General features: G+C 36.3%; 1 protein-coding gene across 1 annotated transcript; it reads right to left on the reverse strand.

Annotated features, from left to right (window-relative positions):
• Positions 1–12: 12 nt before the first annotated feature.
• Positions 13–19,337, reverse strand: PAIP1 (poly(A) binding protein interacting protein 1). The gene is made up of 11 exons (XM_019610378.2): positions 19,265–19,337; positions 18,323–18,552; positions 15,212–15,400; positions 12,211–12,323; positions 10,286–10,397; positions 8,910–9,035; positions 7,387–7,493; positions 6,192–6,309; positions 6,008–6,062; positions 5,290–5,383; positions 13–1,296 (listed from the first exon to the last, which is right to left on the reverse strand). The coding sequence occupies exons 1-11, from the start codon at positions 19,335–19,337 to the stop codon at positions 1,203–1,205; spliced, it is 1,311 nt and encodes a 436-aa protein (XP_019465923.2). The 3' UTR covers positions 13–1,202.
• Between the last annotated feature and the right edge of the window lie 94 nt (positions 19,338–19,431).

Consider the following 19,431-nt stretch of genomic DNA (forward strand, 5'->3'; position numbering starts at 1 on the left):
TATTCCTTTTTTTTCTTTTTTTGTGTGTACGTGTGTGTGTGTGTATGTGTGTGTATTTGTGTAGTAAGGGATTCTACTTAGTCTAACCAGAAACAGATAACAAGAAACAGTACAACTGAGTTTGGCAACAACACCAACAATGGAATATTATAGACTAACATGATTATATTAAGTCAAAAAAGCGCAGTCAGTTTCAGAATGTTAACATTTATGAAATACATGAACATACTCAAACTACAAAATTAAGACAACTTATATAAAATAATTAGAAGAATGGAGAAAATTACAAGTGTTGCCAGAAGATTAGACATGTTAGATACATTCAAAAATATATCGAGCACTGCACATACTCTTGAGGAGCACTGGTTAAACCATAACTATATTCATGTAGTCTTGAAGAACACGGCAAATTATTTAAAGGATAGTTTTTGCTTGTAAAAGTTAGAAATAAGCTTATCTGAACCACAGATCTTGAAAGCACCTGACTTATAAAATACAGCTTAGTTTTTCACAATATCCCCATATTTCATGTTAATGTGTCCAGACTTCACGCAAAAGTGTAGAGGAAAGAGGGAAGAAACAAAGAAAAAAAGGTGTATATATATATATATGTATATATATATATAGATATCCCCCACAAAACAACCCACAAAACACAAGATCTTCACAAACTACTTCTCATGATTCCATGATTGAGATCTAGAGATAATCTGTATTTGGATCATACTCTCCTTAGCAATAAAAAAAGAAAAGCAACAAAACAAACAAAATCAACAAAAAAAGGATAGCTTGCATATGATAAAAGAGATGGGAGAGTTCTACTGCATATTAGAAGCAAGCAATTAAAAGATCAAACTCTTCTCCTTTCTCCCACAAGAGAAATTTCATGGGACAGTTCCGCTTTAGTTAAAATTTAATTTCCATTACGATATTTTTAAGATGAATTTTTATTGCAGCCAAAACATTGTTCGTATACCTGTACATAAAATAAACTATGATATATACAGAACATTTTAAGATACAGGGCATATGATTACAATTTTTGGCAGATTCTGTTTAACAAAAGTGAAACTGTATCTTCAGTTGTTGGAGAAACTCAACTTTCTTATTTTGGTACAAATGTTTCAATTTATGCATCCCCTTACACTCTAACCATACCTAAACTGCTTTAACAAACATATTTAATATTTATGTGTAACTTCTCACTGTTTTCTCCCATGTTCTGATTCTAGACAGAATTTTTCATACGCTTCTTCAATTTCTGGATCCATCTCATCATCAATGTCATCAAAATATCTACAAAATAACACAACACCAAAAGTAAGCTTAAGTATACATTTTCAGCAACAGTATGTTGGTGAAATATTTATATAGATGTCAAGAATAAATCAGACCTTTACAAATAGTTGTTAACTGTAACATTAATTAAAAGGGGATGAAGAGGAAAAAAAACAATGGCATGGAGAGTAAATAAAAGCCTCTAAGCAGCACAGACAGGTACAAATCATTACATTGTTTGACACCATTTTAGATCATATCATGTTGCCTACTAGGTTAAAGAAGTATCTTGGATGACAGAAAAAGTGGGTAATACAATTTAAAACAACTTTTTTCCAAAATTTCACAATGAATTTGTGCTAATCTTTTTGAAAAAAAGGTTAATTAGCATCATCTTCAGTTAGTCAATGTCCTAGTTCAAACAGTACATCAACTATCACGTTTGGATGTGAGCTGGAAAAAGTTATTATATGGACAACCTATATTCCGAATTGCTGATACACATAAGAAGGCACTCTTAATTCATCTCTTTTGCATTTGTATTATAGTACCTTTTATTAAATCATATCCTGCCCCCTTTTTTTTCTTCTCCAGGAAAGACCTGTCATAAAGACTGGATTCCGTTAATAATAATCAGTATTGCAAAGAGTGAAGACTAACACAGAATTTCAAAACAGCACTGAAAACTGATGGGGATCACTTAACAGCTTTCATTCTCCCCACAGCTAGCAGGAAGACCATGGAACACAGTCTCCTGGAAGATATGTGAAGTTACATGTGAGCTGAGGAGGTGATCTGAGACAGCCATCACAGCTTCACCAAGGGCAGATCACGCCTGATCAATGTGGTGGCCTTCTATAATCATGGCATCAGCAGACAAAGCAAGGGCAACTGACACTGCCTCCCTAGACTTCTGCAAGGCATTTGATATGGTCCCACAAGATACCCTTATCTCTAAATTGGAAAGAGATAGATTTGAAGGGTAGGCTATCCAGTGGAAAACGAACTGATGGGATGGTCGTAGCCAGAAGGTTGTGGTCAATGGCTTTCCAGGTGGAGGCCAGTAATGAGTGGTCTCCCTCAGGAATCTGCTTTGGGAGTGGTGCTCTTCAGCATCTTGATCAGTTACACACACAGTGGGATTCTGTGCAAGTCTTCACATGAATCACAGAATCACAGAAAGAGCAAGGTTGGAAAAGACCTACAAGATCATCCAGTGCAACCATCCACCTATCCCCAATAGTTCTCACTAAACCATGTCCCTCAACACAAAATCCAAACGTTCCTTAAGGAAGAGCTGTCACTCAAAAGGACCTTGACAAGCTTGAGAAGTGGGATTCGATGCAAAGAGTTGCACTTGGGTCAGGGCAATCCCAGACATGTACAGCCTGGAAGAACTAACTGATAGTGGCCCTGCAGAGACAGGCTTGGGGGTTCTAGTGGACAGAAAAAGGGATACAAGCCAGCATTGCGTGCTTGCGGCTGGAAGGCCAACTGCATCCTAAGCTGCATTGAGGAGCTTGAGTAAGCGCTCGGGTAATTTGCAGATAACACCAAGTTGGAAGGAAGTCCTGCATTCAGTTTTGGTTTCCTAACTACAAGAAAGATATTAAGGCCTGGGAACGTGTCCAGAGAAAGATATGAACGCTGTGAAGGGTCTTCTGAGGAGCAGCTGAAGGATCTGGGATTGTTTAGTCTGGAGGAGGTGCAGGGGAGACCTTATCAATGGAAAGCTGACTGTAGCAGGGTTGAGATCAGCATCTCCTCCCAAGTAACTCGTAACAGGATGAGAGGTAATGGCCTTAAGTTGCACCTGGGGAAGCTCAAATTGGATATTTGGAAAAGCTTCTTCTGAGCGGTCAGGAAGGAGAACAGGCTTCCCAGGAAGTCTTCCCAACTTTCTGCTGTCCCTGGAGGTTTTCAAAAGCAAGGTAGCTGTTGCCACTAAGGAACATACTTTAATGGGCATGATGGTGAGGAGATGATTATTGGACTAGATGATCTTAGTGGTCTTTTCCAACCTCAGTGGTTCTATAAAAATGATTCTACAAAAAGAGAGGTGCTCAGCAGAGGGAGGTGATTATTCCCTTCTAGTCTGCCCTTGTAAGGCCCCACCCACAGTACTGTGTTCAGGCCTAAGGCCCTCAGAACAAGAAGTATGTGGAGCTGTTGGAGCACATCCAGAGGAGGCCACAAAGATGATCAGATGCCTGGACTACCTGTCCTTTGAAAAAAATTAAGGGAGGTGGACTTATTCAGCTTGTAGGAGATGCAGCTTCAGGGAGACCATATTGCTCAAGAGGGAGCTATAAACAGGAGGAAGACCAACTTTTTACATGCTTTGATAGTACAGAACAAGAGGAAATGGTTTTAAACTAAAATGATAGAGATTTACATCGGATAGTATGAGAAAATTCTTTACTTGGAGGGTGGTGAGGCACAAGAACAGGCTGCCCAGAGAAGTTTTGGATGCTCCATCCCTGGAGGAGTTCAAGGCCAGGTTGGTTGGGACCCTGGGCAGCCGGAGGTACTGGATGGCAATCCTGCTTATGGCAGAGGAGTTGGACTAGTTTATCTTTAAGGTCCCTTCCGACCCAAGCCATTCTGTGTATGATAGGATGGGTATGTAATTCTTAAAAAGTCAGCAGCTAATGACTCTCAGCAAGTGTGCAGTTGTTTGAAGTTATCATCTTCTGTGCATGAGTTCCAAAGAAGGAAATCACATATCTTCATAGAATCATAGAATGGCCTGGGTTGAAAAGGACCACAAAGATCATCTAGTTTCAAGCGCCCTGCTATGTGCAGGGTCGCCAACCACCAGACCAGGCTGCCCAGAGCCACATCCCAGCCTGGCCTCTTATCTGTACTGGAGCCAGAAATGTTAGGTTTCACACAAAATCACTGTCAGGGAAATATATATTAAAAAAAATTTCTTGAGCACTGTGCCTTAAAAAAAAAAAATCAGTCCTCTTTCTCTTGTAGTAGTGTAGATGCACAGATACCCCGTTTCCTTCATGAAAGCTGCAAGGAATAGCTGTCAGAGGATCAATACTATACACTTGCATAAGCTTTCCTTAAGCTTTCAGCAAAGATAGTTCTGAAGTCAGTTCTCATAGAGGCTGAGACAGTCTTCCACATTCAGATACGCTTTTTTTTAAAAAAAAAAAAAGTGCTGTCTTCATTTTGCATTTAATTTGGTCTTACAAGCACATTAGTTCAAAAAGGTATTTTTACTTCAAATATTAGCCTGTTGATTCCTGATGGCATCTCTAATTTATGTTCATCCCGCAATTTCTGCAAGTATTCTCAGCTAGCTTCCATCCAAGTCTTTTAATTTACTAAGAAAAATATTGATCCAGGCCAGAACTCTTATCAAACACGAAGCTAACACTTTTTAGATTCAAATTTCTTTCAACAAGATGACTACAAAACTCAAGAGTAATTTCTTTTAGACCCTATTCTTTCTAGTGGCTTCCAATTAGGTTCTTATAAACCAATATCAGAAAATCAGACTATATTCTCATTTACTGCTTCCTCCTTTGCTATGAGGTTGCTTTTTGTGTTTTACAAAAATACTTAACAGCCATGTGACTGGGGAATACAATTTATGCTTAAGAGAAAAACTTAGCAACCTCCTCTGTGAAAGGCTGACTATTGTCATAATCTCTAGCTGTGACATATACACAACTCAGTGTATGTCAGCTCAGGCTGCCTCACAATGCTTGAAGCTCAGTTGCTTCCCTTTTTTTAATGCTGAAAAAAACACAAGCAAAGTTTGCACCTGTTCAGAAATAACTGAAACTTCATTACAATATTCAGAAGGATAAATATTTGTTTTGAACTTGTGTGATTACAATCCAACATATACCATAACAAATATTTAACTTCTATTGTAGGGTTGAGCAATAGTCATTATTTAATTTTTGTCAAGATGGCATTATTAAGTTTGCAGTAAGAACAACTAGTATCTAGAAAGTTATCTTTAAGAAAGTTTTCTAGAAGTAAACATACAGATCTCCAGCTCCTGATAAATCTGTTCCGTTCTCTTCATAATCTGGGAACCAATCCTCTCTTTCAAGCAGCTCTTGGTATTCTTCTTGGTAATCTGACATAGTAAAAAACCAGATGGAGATATATACAGTGAGATTAGTCCTTTAAATTAACAATTATCTACACAGTTTGAAAGTAGCTTATTTAATGAAACCATAAATGGAATGAAACAGTAGGGAAAAAAAAAATCTAGTACAGCGTTTTTTCAGGACATCAACCAAACAAAGAATAATAGCCATCATCCCACAGAACTGTAAAGGTAGTCACAGATACCTTCATCTCAAATGACACCATACTATGCTGTATCCAGATGTTAGAAAACAAGTGCTAGACAGTAAGGGACATAATTTAGTGAACTGATGATCTAGAAGATCTTTTCCAATCCAGCAATGATTCCATGATTCTAACAGTGTATAAAACTAAGTTTTCTGGCCTTAAAAGAGACCAAGTGTTGAGGAATACTTTGAACTAAAATACATATCCTTGATTTCAAATATCTTCAGTTTCTAAACCCTGAGTAAGGGATGTTTTGTACAATTCAAAGCCAGAAATTCATACATAATTTTGCCTTTTAAATTTCAAGAGTTTCAGATATTTTACAAAGAACTTCATGTGTACTTAGGCAAGACTACAATTAATTACAACTTATTAAAGAAGGTATACATTAAACAGGATGTACCTGGATCTGCTGCAGTGAAAGGAATGCCATCAGAAGTGTAAAATGTTGGCTCATTCTACGGATAAAGTTACAGAAAAAAATCACATACATTCAAAGAAGCAGTTGTTTGAAGTTTTTAGCAATATAGATGTCTATGAATCAAATTAAATTCTTGTTAAATTAAGGAACTGAAGTACATTCTTACCATAAAATAGTTTGGATCATTTTCAGGAGTAGCTTCTGTATGTGAAGAAGTTCCAAGAACTCTACCCCAGTTACTTGATCGCAGTTCTACTAGTTTCAGAAGCATATGTTTCACATCTCTGGTAATACCAAACAGGAACACCATAGAAGTTAGAATGTTCTCTTGCTAAGCAAGGAAATGGGCATCTGTTATCCTACAAATACTAGATGGATACCTCACAGAATAAGCTCCAAAAATAACCAAAAATTTGTTCCAACCTACAAGTAATTTTGAGTCTTCTCCCCATTCCCTGCCCCTCATCCCTCCCCGCTCCCACCCCCCCCCAGCAAATCTAAATACTCTGTATGTCAATTAAGAGGTACTCACTCTCTCCACTTCCTCTGTGTTGATGTAGGAGTCCATATTAAATAGAAACTGCTATAGTTTTTCTCAATATAACAAATCTGCAACACAACTAGTGTAACACATCTTCTTGTAAAAGGATAATATAGTGGGGAGAACAGAGAGGAGGGTGGGTGAACGATAATCAAACATCTAGTTTAGGCTTCTGAATTTAGCCCCCTACTTCAAACTGAAATTCTGTACTCAATGGGGCAAAATTAAGGTCTCCAATATATTAAGTATCACCTCTCCTTACTTCCCTAAAATAAGAGAAGTTGTTTTCTTCTTTGAAGAAAGTTCACGGAGAAGAGTTCTTACTGAGAGGGGAAAAAAGTATCTTCAGTTGTTTCCTCTACTTTCTGCAGCCTGTAGTAAGACCTTGCAAAAAACGTACGTCCAAGAAGGAAAAAAAAGAACCTATACAATTGTATTCCATTTTATACCTTCAATTACAGTGATTTAAATACCATATTTAAGGCTTAAATTCTGGTTTAAAAGTATGAATGAGGAGGTATCATCATCATTACACTGATACTTGCTTTTAAAGCCTAAAGCACTTAAGAGAGATTTCAAGACATAAATGTCATTAATCACATCTATTAAGATAGAGAATAAAAACAAACAAAAAAATCCCAAGACTAGCAGTTGAAAAATACTACATACTAGTTACAAAGTTACCCAAAAAGACCTCAATTTTGGTGAACGAAAGTTTTTTAGTGAAGGCATGTTTTGGACATGTTCAGTACTCTTGAGGATTTTCAAGCTTTTCTGTTTAGTAAAACAAACCAAACAAGGAACAAATTTATCTTTTCACCTGCTACAATTTGCATCCAATACAACATTTTCAATTCTCTGAATCACTTCAGTCATATCATCCTTTCCTTTTTCTTTCCAAGCATCTTCTAAAACTGAGCCTGTCAACTAAAGACAAGGGATGAGTACATCTTTTTAAAAAGCAAATTACTGAAAACTTTAAGAAACTGTCAACATAATAGGTTCTGTAACATTCAGATAATAAAGTAGGATTTGATATATGATAGAACATTTTGCTGAAACAAACAAACAAACAAAAAAAACCCCAAGAAAACAAAAGTGGTAGATCTCAGTATTTTTCAAAACAGAAAGCATGCCCCAAACCCTACAATTTATTCAAGTTGAGTACTGTTTTCTCCCACAGCAAAAGTGGCAAAAGACCTGAGGGGATTGCTTACTCTTTGGCTTCAATTCTATTGCCCTTGTTTGCAGCCTTGCATTTTAATACTTTTCACTAGTATTTAACTTTTTTTTTAATTTGCTCAAGTTCATAATGCTATTAATCAAAAAGTACGCTTCATGTTACTGACAATGTAAGCCATAAAAGCCCATACACATTTCCTCTCATTTTGTGTAACTGACAATGTAAGGCATAAAAGCCCGTACACATTTCCTCTATTGCAGTTTGGTTTCCCTCATCACTCTCAAAGCTGAGATACATCTATTATCTCAGAAATAAAATGCTTTAAGCAAACATTTCCTTATCTATCAGGGATTTTAAAAGTAATATTCTTCCACTTATCCAAAACCGCTCCATTTTCTCTTCCCAACCGTCAAGCACTTAAAAAAAGAAAAGGAAGCAAAAATTCTCATCTTTCTGATGATAAGGATTCCATAAAACATGCTGCATTCACTCTATGCATTACAGAAGCTCAATCCACTGACTTTATGCAATGCGTTTCTCTTTTGAGGTATTCAGCTCAACCATTCACAGGGCATAGAAAAACATCACATCGAAGATACCCAAAAATGACAGTTACTCAACTCCACTGATGTTTATGCTGAATAGAAAACTAACCTCTCTCCTGTCACCCAACCAATTCTGAACTTCTACTTACCCATGATAGTAAATCTCTCTATATCACATCACTGGTCTGTAAAAGGAATTGTGATATGATACCTCTGCTAGCCTAGATATCAAATCTGTTACCAAGGAATACATCTGGCCTCTGGCATGAAGACATAGGTTTTCCCTTGACTTTTCTTTCACTTTCCCTGCTTTTTTTTTCTCCTATTTTCTCTCTCTCTCTCTCTCTCTCTCTCTCTCTCTTTCTCTCTCTCTCCATTCCAGCCCCCCACTTGGATTCAACAGTAGGAACCATAGATGACCGGATGTCGTTCTCTTCACTTCCCATTATATGCACCCTATATACTTACCCCATATGAAGAAAAATCAAAGCATCCAAATATTTGTATTTCAACTACAGTATGATGTATACACAATTACATAAAGAAACAGTGCCGATGAATTTTGTCCTTACTTACAAAATTTCTTTTTTTTTTTTCATTTACAACTACTCTCACCTTCAGCAGCTTCACAGCACATATCAAATTACTGTCCACAGGATTAGAGAAAAGCGCATTTAGTAATTCTCGAAGGCCTTCTTGAAGAATTTCGGCTCGTGTTACCTGTCCCCTTGTTCCCTTAATCTGCAAGACATTAACAAAATATTTAAAAGACTTAAGTTTCAGAAATTAGTTATATTTTCTCTCTTAAATGCTGTGTGATTAACACAGTTAATTACTTGGTAATTAATGTAGTTTAACTCTTCAGTTGGAAGAATTCACCAACTAGCACAACTATTTTAGAACACAGACTGAAAGATATTCTTACAAATCTAACCTAAGCATAAGAATGCATTTCTAGCTTTCTCTTTTTTGTTACTAAATTAATGAGAAAAAATGCAAGATGCTTGGCAAATAGTCTGCATCATCCTAAACTCTTGGAATCTCAGGTTCTTCCTACAGCTGTAATAACTTACTTCTGTAAGGCATTCTTCATGTATTTTAAAATTATAGAAAATTGTTTAAAAATAAGGGGGGGTAACTCCACAAAACTGGACAGCTCCCTCTTCCCCCATACTTCCTGTAAAGATTCCTTTTTACTTCCAGAAAGCAAGAAGTATATTTCAAAGCCCACTTGTGTACAAAAATGGAAGAATTGAAGAATTGTTTTCTTTCCTCGTGATAGAACAACATTTTTATAGCATCTCATTAGATCATCTTTGAAATACTCCAGTAAAAAAAAAAAAAACAAAAAAACTGTCAAGCATATTACAGAAGCTGATGACTTTGCTGAACTCACAGGTGTAAGAGTCAAGTAAGGTTTTCTTGTACAAAAAAATATGAATGTATGCACTACAGATAGAAAAAACTGATCTAAAGAAAAGACTAGGTGCTTCATGGATAAGCCAAGGATTCAAACCTTAAGAAGAAATCCCAATAAAGCTCTCCATTTCTAATTGCTCATTTTGAAATCCCCATCCCTTCTTCAAGCATTTAATAGCTCCAGCCAGTGGCCGAATCTGCTTTTGATAGATTTTAACATCTGAAGGCTTTGCAAAAGGAAAGAAAATATTAAAAAACTTCATTCCAAATTTTCCAACAAAAAAATGGGTAAGATCAGACAAGTTTTAGGAAAGGTAGTCTATGGTTGGTTCTTTTAATGAACTCTTTTGCTTTTTTTAAAAAAGGTGTCTTTATACACTTTTTTTCTTTCGATGATCCTGCCTATTTTTGCTTGTTTCTTTGTCACACAAAATGTTCTAAATTTTTTGGCTTATTCACTTCTACATAAAAAAGCAACAAACAATACTTCAAACGATGCCTTTCATTTCAGTATTTGCTTAAACACAACAAAAATTAATGAAGAACCATGTGAAAAATAACTTTCTTCCTACCTCTAGGTTAAGGTAAAGTTCACCTAAGAACAATACAAAGGCATGAAATTGTTTTTGAGTAGCCTCATCTCCTTTTGCAGCTTCATCTCTGTTTTCAAACTCTGCTTGACACCTGAAAACATTAAACAAAATCACATTACTATTGTCTGTAAGCACCCCAACACATACAATGTGCCACTGATCTAGTACTAAGTGGTAAGAACTTATGAACTGTGATAAAACTGTTCCATGTTCAATCTTGGAAAGCATGATTTTTGAAGGAAATGAAAGGACTTCACAAAGGCAAAAGGTTTTTTTGTCCTCAGTAAATAACTATGATGAGGTGATTGCGGTTTCAAGCACTGAGATATTGAAGACAAAAATACACCTAATACAATATGAATGCAAGTTTAACACAGGTATCTAAATGTTAACAGAAATACAAGAGGTACTGAAATGCTTCTTGCCATTTTAGTAGTGCTCACATTGCCATGTATGCCTTTACACTTACTTGATAAATTCTTTATGCCACAATTTTAAATGACAGCTATGCGTAACTTAGTTATAGCTGGTGTAAGCTGAATACATTTAATAGCATTTATAACTAGAGGTAATACGGCAGGACACAATATTTTAGTCTTTGATCAGCGTGTCAAGGATAGCACTAGTTTACACAGCAGCTTAAAACCAGTTCAGAATAAAAGGAAAACATGACAACCTCCAATGTATTCTCAATACCTATGCACTGAGATTAAGAAATGGACTGGGAAATGTTTGAGAAAACTGAACAATTTTAGGAGTTGAGATATCACATTTTACGTATAAATTTAGGCTGAGAAAGAGAATATGTATTCATATAGTTAGCCTTTTCATCCTCACTCCATCCCAATTTCATCCATAGTAGATGCAAAAGCATAAGCAACCTCAAATTTGCATTTTTAGGGTGCTAATTTTATCACCGGGTTGGTTTTAAAACCAACAATCGCTATTACCAGGGATTTCCTTCATTATACTATTCATTTAAGAAACAATTCAAACTGTTCAATTAAGACAAGATAAAAATGATGATTTGTAGTGTCACCAGGAAGAAAAGGTTATCTCCTTTGCAACAAGGACAACAACGAAGTATTTTCAGCTTTTCCATAAGGTACTGCTCCCGATTTCAAGAAATTCATTTTGATGATCTTTAAAGCTTACTATGCTTTTGCTTGTAAATATCCATGTACTAAGTGAAACTTTTAAATTAAGCCTTATACTTAAAAAGCCAGAAGTCCTTAAAGAGAAAAGGATTATTTTTAAACACTCCTGAAGTAAAACGTATTAATCCTTCAAATGTCATACACTATGATTTTAAAGGAGACACATTCACTTAAAAGATGTTGCATCATGTGATCTACAACGTCTAATCATTGAACTGTAATCCCCCAGATTTCTGAAAACTGCGGATCATTCTGCATTTTATGCATCTATTTAATGTATGTAAAGTGACCTAGCTGATCAATGAACAAGCTTTACACAGCAAAAGCAACTTAGATGATCAATGAAAAATCTTTACACAGCAAGTTCAGCCAGTTAAGTAATTCAGGGAAAAAAACCAAGTCCCAGTAAGAGTCAAAGAACAAGGACAGGACAAAGAAAGTCGGTATACTTACGTAAATTTTTAGGATACTTTTGAAGTTGACTAGCTTTCAAATTCACTCTATAATTTGGTACTGAGTTCAAAAAAGAGAACCTGAACTGAGTCCTGTTCTTGTATTAAAACAATAAAGTGTGTATATATTCAATATCCAGTATGTACCTCTGCCTCAATAGCTCTCAATTTAAAATCTTTCTATTTTAAATACATACTTCTTTGGATGCTAATTTAAGAATTACATACAAAAGAAGACAACACATAACTCAGTCACAGGAGGTAATAGGTCTTAAAAGGACACACTGATACTCACCTTTTAAGTAACAACTGTCGGAAGTTCCCACTTTGTGGACTAATGGTTAGACAGTGAGACAAATAGTTACATAACCTTGCTCCCGTGTAGGAAAAGTTTGGAACAGATGTGGCCTTTCAAAATAAAAGTGAACAAACAATTATTTGTACAGGTAATGATTAGGTTATTAGGAAATACCTTTAAAATAATTTTAGAAAATGATGTTTAACAACAGTTGATTGGATCACTGAGAAGATTAATTATTATTATTTGGTGCATTAATTTTCAACACTTTGCTATGTGCATTTCAGAACACAAACATTCACTACAGATGATTCTGTGGCTTTTCACCATGAGTATTCAACTCTAGTTTTCCACTGTAACCTATTCCGGAAAGTGTCTAAAACTTACTTACAAGCTGTTTATAAAAAAAGGTAAAATAAATCCAAAGAGGGCATTAAGACTACTTCAGGGACATGCACTTTTTCAAAGAGCAAGGAATGATTAAACAAAAATAATCCCACACAAATGCAATTTCAGAGCTATCTGTTCCAGAATCTACATTTGGCAGTAGAGTATGCCTAGGGAAAGAGTACAACATGACAAGGAATGTTATATACGTAAATGAATTAGGAAGAACAGAGGGAAGTAGATGATTAATCTTTATAGATTGCCTGAGATACCTGACCCTCAAAAGAAGGGAGAACTGCACAGGATTTCTTTCCTCTTCCTTCATTTTAGCCTTTTCCTTAAATAGATCTACTATCTACAGATCTTCTCAACTGAATTTAATTAGTATCACTGAAGCACATACATACAAAAGCACTTTGGCAATGTAATAAAAATTTTGCGATAAGTTAGGACTAGTATCGAAACATGAAACAAAAACACACTGGGATGAATTTCACTTCCCACATAAACTTATGTTTCAGATTGTTACACTCAGCAATTTTCAGTTGACAAAGCAACAGCCAACCACAATACCAGACCTCTTCTAAACTAGGAGATGAGGTGACAAAATTAAAGGTTTGCATTAAATGTGAGTCAGTTTATTTAATGCATACAAATGTTTGTTATTTAGATGAATTTTTTTTTTCTTTCAGTAAAATTATACTGAATACTTTTGTTGTTTATTCAATGTCAGCCAGGTACTCAAATAGAGGATGAGAAAAAGATACTGCCAAACACAGTACTCATTTGGCAGTTGTATAAGAAAACTGTATGATAATAAAAAACTCAAGACTGAGTCCTGTATGAAAACCAACCAGTCATGCAGCTTCTACATAGTCCAGAATATTTCAGAGTAAAAATTCTGCAAGTATCTGCACTTAGATGAGGAATATAAGAGTTGCTCATGTTCTTCAAGTGTTTGAAAGCAATCAACTCAGCGAAGTGGGAGACACCCAGTGTAATTAATAGCAAGCCCCAGTGTGACTACATTCTCTGTAGCAAGCCCAAATGACAGGAACAACAGTTCATTTGCTTGGATTCAAGTGATTCAACTGTTCTCTCCAATGGCTTCCCCAATTAGTGCAGAGTTCAGTTTAAGGTCTCTGTCCTCATTTCCATGGCCATTAATGGGACTGGACCTAGTTACTATTAGACCAACAGTGAACAAAGCCTGTGAGTAAAAGTGTATTTCCTGAAGGGTGATATATACAGAGGTGACTAGTTAGTTGTTTAAGATTTCAAGTAATTAAAAGTAACTAAGCATTATGAAGAATATTAATTGTCCCCCTCTACTCAGCTCTTGTGAGGCCCCATCTGCAGTACTGCATCCAGGACTGGGGCCCTAAGCACAAGAAAGATGAGGAGGTCTAGGAACATGTCCAGAGGAGGGCCACTAAGATGATCAGAGGGCTGGAGTACCTCTCCTGTGAGGAAAACTTGAGGGAACTGGGCTTATTTAGCTTGGAGAAGAAGGGCTCCAGGGAGATCTCATTGTGGCCTTCCAATACTTGAATGGAGCATGTAAACAGGAGAGGGAATAACTGTTTACATGGGTTGACATTGATACTACAAGGGGGAATGGTTTAAAACTAAAATGGGAGACGTAGGTTAGATATTAGGAGGAAATTTTTCACTCAGATGGTGGTGACACACTGGAACAGGTTGCCCAAGGAGGCTGTGGATGCCCCATCCCTGGATGCATTCAAGGCCAGGCTGGAAGTGGCTCTGGCAGTCTGGTCTGGTGGTTGGTGTCCCACATTAGCACATAGCAGGGGGGCTGAATGATCTTTGTGGTCCTTTTTGACCCAGGGCACTCTATAATTCTATGAATATATTCTGTAGGAAAGAATCAAAACATATTACTCAGACGTGGCTTAAGACTTACTTTGATACCTGCTATGTAAATACAGCAACTCAAAGATGACTCCTTTAATTAAGCACTGCAACTGCAATTTAGCAAGTAACCTAGAAGATAAGGATACACCATAAAGGCAACTCAGAAATTGTAAACTTATCAATTAGTCAAGAGTAGAGGGGGACAATTCATATTCTTCATAATGCTTAGATACTTTTAACGGGTGGCTTCTACAGGACAAGAGCAAGATTTTCTAAAGTCTCTCACTACCTTAATGAATGAGCTTCAGACACAAGTGACTTGGCAAGCAAGAGGAGATTGAAGAAGCACGGCAAGTCCACCAACAACTGTCTGGTGATGATTAGGGAAATGTTACTGCCACAAGCCAGGGAAATCCATGCTGCCTGAAGCATCAGCTTTTCCAACAGCAAAAAAAAATAGGAGTCTTCTGCAAGAAATGAAGTCTGCTGCAGCTGCTGAGGGTGTGAAGAGCCTTGGCCAGAACATTCAGTACCTGCCTGTGTCCATGTAGATGTTTCTGAGCTCCAGCTCCAGTTGTTTAATTATAACTCGAGCTATCGTTACAGCGTATCAAGCAAAATCTTTAAAATGCTACACAGATACAATTACATAACAAATAACACTTTTATGCATATCTTGGACACTAAGTAACAAAAGGCATCCAATCCATGATATAAAACAGAATACACAAGCTACCTGCTGATAGATGAGATCAACAAGCTCTTGCAAAGCTTCATCTGTAATGACCCAGCCATTCAGCGTTTCAGCAAACTGCTCTATTTCAGTTTCAAAACAACCTGGGTGTTCAGTGAGATGGTTTAGGAAGCCTTGTACATATTCTGCCAAAGTCAGATAGCCACCATATCCATCTTCAAAGGAAGAATCCTATAGCAATGAAAAAATGTAATATTTAAAAAGAACCTAGAATTGTTACACTTGCCAGCTTCAGAAGCAACCATACTCTCCTTAGTTACCAGTAACTCCTGATGCTTGGCATGCGGGGTAACAATTCTTAGTACCTGGTTCACAAATATTTTTAGAGAGCATAAACATCAGTACTTCAGTAGTGCTATGAGAAGAACTAAGTAACATGCTTTTACAGAGACTAGGGTCTCTCAGACAAGCATGCCAATAAACTAAAAAAAGAAATAAAGAATAACACAAAACAAAGAACAACCAAATTACACAGTTTGCTAAAATGGATATAAGATCAACAAGCTAACGAGTAAGTATACCTTCTAAAAATAGAACTACCTAATTGAGACTCAAAACCCTTTCTTCCTGTGCACGCATACTCTGCTGCAGATAAATGAACTGTAGAAGGAAAAGTAACTGGAAATTGGAAACAAAATATTTTGCACTTACAGAGAGTGCCACTGTGCTCCAAAATAAGCAAGAGAGGGAGAAAATACAGAAATATAATAAATGCAGTAAAGTATTCCTATGCATAAACTTAGGCCAGGAAAACTGATTTTCTAAAGCTAGTGAAGCTGCATTTTTTTGGCAATGGATCAAAGATAAATAGTTCTGTTTAATTTCTTCTTAAGTGGTATTGCATTAATTTGCAGTTACTGAGTTAAAAAGCAGACAGTAAACACACCTGCTCCCTAAAGAAAGAAGGAGCAAGCACAATAATACTTAACCAGTGTTTATGCTCTCAGTGATGAAACAGAAGACTGCTAATTTTGTTCACTCAAAAATGAATTTAACATTTTAATACAGTTACGGGATGATTACAGTGCAAGTACATGAGAGCAATAGTATAGGAAGAATGTATTTTGTAATGTAACTAACTAGTAATAGCATATTTTAAAAACTGAAGATTTAGTTCAGTAACTTCTAGATTTAAGTCATATTTCTTACTGGCAGACTTTAAGGTTTAACAGGGAATACAGCACGCTATATCAACTAAATGAAAATAAAGCAAATTCCTTTTGGCTATTTTTAAATAGTAGCTGGCAAACAGAAGGCTGTACATTTACACATTTGCTACAAATTTATGATTCAAAGCCATGAAAGTCAAATAGAAGCTTTCCATTAATTTCAGTGATTTCTCAGTCTAATTCCTTCTCTTTATGTTATTATTCACAATGAAAAAGGATGTGCAACTCATCCGAAAATCAGCAGTTTGCCTCTCTTCTACTAGGAGTCAGTTCATAAACTTAAAGAACTAACAATGAACAGGCAAGGCAGACAGCAAATAACCCTCTGATTTACATAAATTTAAAAATCAGGAAGTTTATAGGGAAGATCCATTAGCCAAACCTGCTCTCAGGCTGTTTCAATTACTGGGCCAAATGCCATTTTCCCGTACCTAACATGTACTCACAACATTTCCATTCAGACACTTACAATTTATCATCAGTTTGATTTCTCTTCAGACTTTTTAGGAATAAGCCTTTTCTCCTTCAGATTACATACATATATCAAGCTTACAACAAAGTTAGTGAAAAATTAAGTATAAGAAATGTTGCATGTACAAGGTCACATATTTGAGTTGTTTGTATGAGGTGAAGGGGCACAGAAGCATCGCCTAACTGGAGATGAACAAAATGGCTGAATTATATATAGACACACATTGCTGTTACCATAATTTACTAAAACACAATAAACCAACAGATTATTCTTAAGAAAGTTAATGCTTAATAGCAAAAGCACTGCGTATTTTATAAGAGGAATGTGAATTTTCTGGTCTAGAAACTCCTGGGAACATTACAAAGGTGATTTGTAATTTGAGTTGCATTAATTCTAAGTCAAAGAAATCAAAGTTTCTCAAAACTTTGATTCCGATTTTAAAACGTGCGAGTAAAACCTGTGCAGAAACAAGATACTCTAAACTTACATGTTAATGCAGATTAACTGAGTTTATGAAGTTAATTCAGTATGAAAGATCACTATTCCATGCACAGTATACACTGATTAGGGTTTTATTAAAAGCTGGATCACTTATAATATATTCCTACAACATAGCAATGAGGAGCTCCCACATGCTTACATGCTTTTGCAGAATAGCTGAAAAGCAACATTGCTGGCCCCAGGAGTTAGCAATTATACACATGCAAATGCATGACAATCTAAATGGCAGTTCTGCATCTTGAAACTGAAATGTAGTATTCACAGAAAACGTGTAATGTACTGGGGCAAAGTAATACTCTTTCTCCTGTCTTAGCCATTAATTGAAGAGTGTTGCGTTGGCTTTTTGCTAACAGTTGTATATTGGCCATCAGCTCCAGTAGAGTCACTTTATTCAGTAACCTGGCAAAGCAGGTAATATCAAGCAACGTGATTTTGCTCATAAGAAAAAAAGAATTGAAAACACCTCTATGTTTAGTATCCAACTTGAGTTTTTTTTCTATTAATTATTCAAAATCTAATCTCAATGTAGTTGCTTATTATCACATCACTGTTTTCGTATATTTTTGAAGTTTAAGTTAAGCCTTCATCTTTGCTTCAAAAACTTGAGAAATCTGCATAAAAGCACAACTAAACTTTTTCTTAAAAAGCATTGTAGACATAAATGCAACGCAGGCAGACTCTGAAAAGATAGCTTATTCAGATGTTTATGGAATCAATGTCTGGTGTAATCAACAAGGAATGTGGTTATCTACTGCAAACTTCAGAAAAACACCCCACACTAACTCATGTACACCATAATACCCACCCACTATCATTATCACTACCTTGACTCAGGAGGTTATCATGTGAATTTCAGGAATTTTTTAGGCAAACATTGAAGACAGCCTTGAAGATCTCAAGAAGGCATAGAAGTAAATTGCAATAAGCTAAGAACAGAAGATTAACACTTACTGGAAAGTTCTGACTGAAGTTTGGGTTGTATCCTGATGGATAAAACTCAGGTGCTTTAACTGACAACTTTGACATTACCACAGGAGTCACAGCCATCTGAGGTTTTGCAACTTCTGGTCCAGCAGTAGGAAGTGAAATTCGTGATCCAGATGGAATTCTTGTCTGCTGCAGGTGCTCTGGAAAGGTTTTGTTAACAGCTTCTCTTAGACATTGCTTGATTGCTATGTGCTCTCATGTAATATGCAACTTTTTTGACCTTAAATACACTTTTACTTTAAGTATGCTTGAAAGTATGTACTCTATCTTATTTAGATATTTTTATTGCTTCTCTGAAATATAGGTAAAGTTTTCAATTTTGGAAATTCTGATGCCTTTCCACATTACACTCTGACTTCACATGACAGCGACAAAAAAAAGGACAGAAAAGGACAGAAGAGAAAAGGACAGAAGAGAAAAGGACAGAAGAGAAAAGGACAGAAGAGAAAAGAAAAAGAAGGACAACTCCCTCCCTCGCAAACACATTTTCTAAGGACTAATGAGAAACCAGTAAATCTACTTCTGGTATGCCTGCTTTCTTTGTGGATTTTTCAAAGATTTTAAATGCAAAAGAAAGATTTCAAAGATCAATAAACAGCAGATAACACTAATTTTTAACATATTCCTCAAAGCTATTATGTCCTTCTTGTATATAATTTGAAAAAACAAACAAAAAAAACCCCCAAGCATTAAAGTATCAAAATAATATTTTTAAAACCGTATTTTTGCATATTTCCAAATCTGCAAATTAGAGTAGCTCCTAAATTTATTGAAAAGGGAAGCTGATACCTGGACCTTAAAAATTAACCAATCAACAACGCCTCGGGCTGCATTTGCCTTGGGTTTATGTTTTCTCAAACCTGTAGGCCGGAGTTAAGACTTCTTCAACGCAAGGAAGGATGAGACCATCTGCGGTCGGATTAATAGACGGATAACACGCACGCACAGATGTGCGCGCACAAAAGGGGGGCAGGGGCATCGCGCTGAGGCTACGATGCAGCATTACGCCTTTCCCCGGGTGCAGGCCCATAACGCAGAAACGCGACAGGAGCGAGAGGTACAGGGACCTGGCC

Source organism: Meleagris gallopavo, chromosome Z (assembly GCF_000146605.3).
Source record: "Meleagris gallopavo isolate NT-WF06-2002-E0010 breed Aviagen turkey brand Nicholas breeding stock chromosome Z, Turkey_5.1, whole genome shotgun sequence".
NCBI classification, from domain to species: Eukaryota; Metazoa; Chordata; class Aves; order Galliformes; family Phasianidae; genus Meleagris; species Meleagris gallopavo.

Excerpts from the sequence above, each read along its gene's own strand:
- PAIP1 (XM_019610378.2), bottom strand. The coding sequence starts at position 19,337 with ATGCCCCTGCCCCCCTTTTGTGCGCGCACATCTGTGCGTGCGTGTTAT. Across the intron at positions 6,310-7,386 it reads TTGGATGCAAATTGTAGCAG|AGATGTGAAACATATGCTTC; the intron begins GTGAAAAGATAA and ends TGGTATTACCAG. Across the intron at positions 6,063-6,191 it reads ATGATCCAAACTATTTTATG|AATGAGCCAACATTTTACAC; the intron begins GTAAGAATGTAC and ends CTTTATCCGTAG.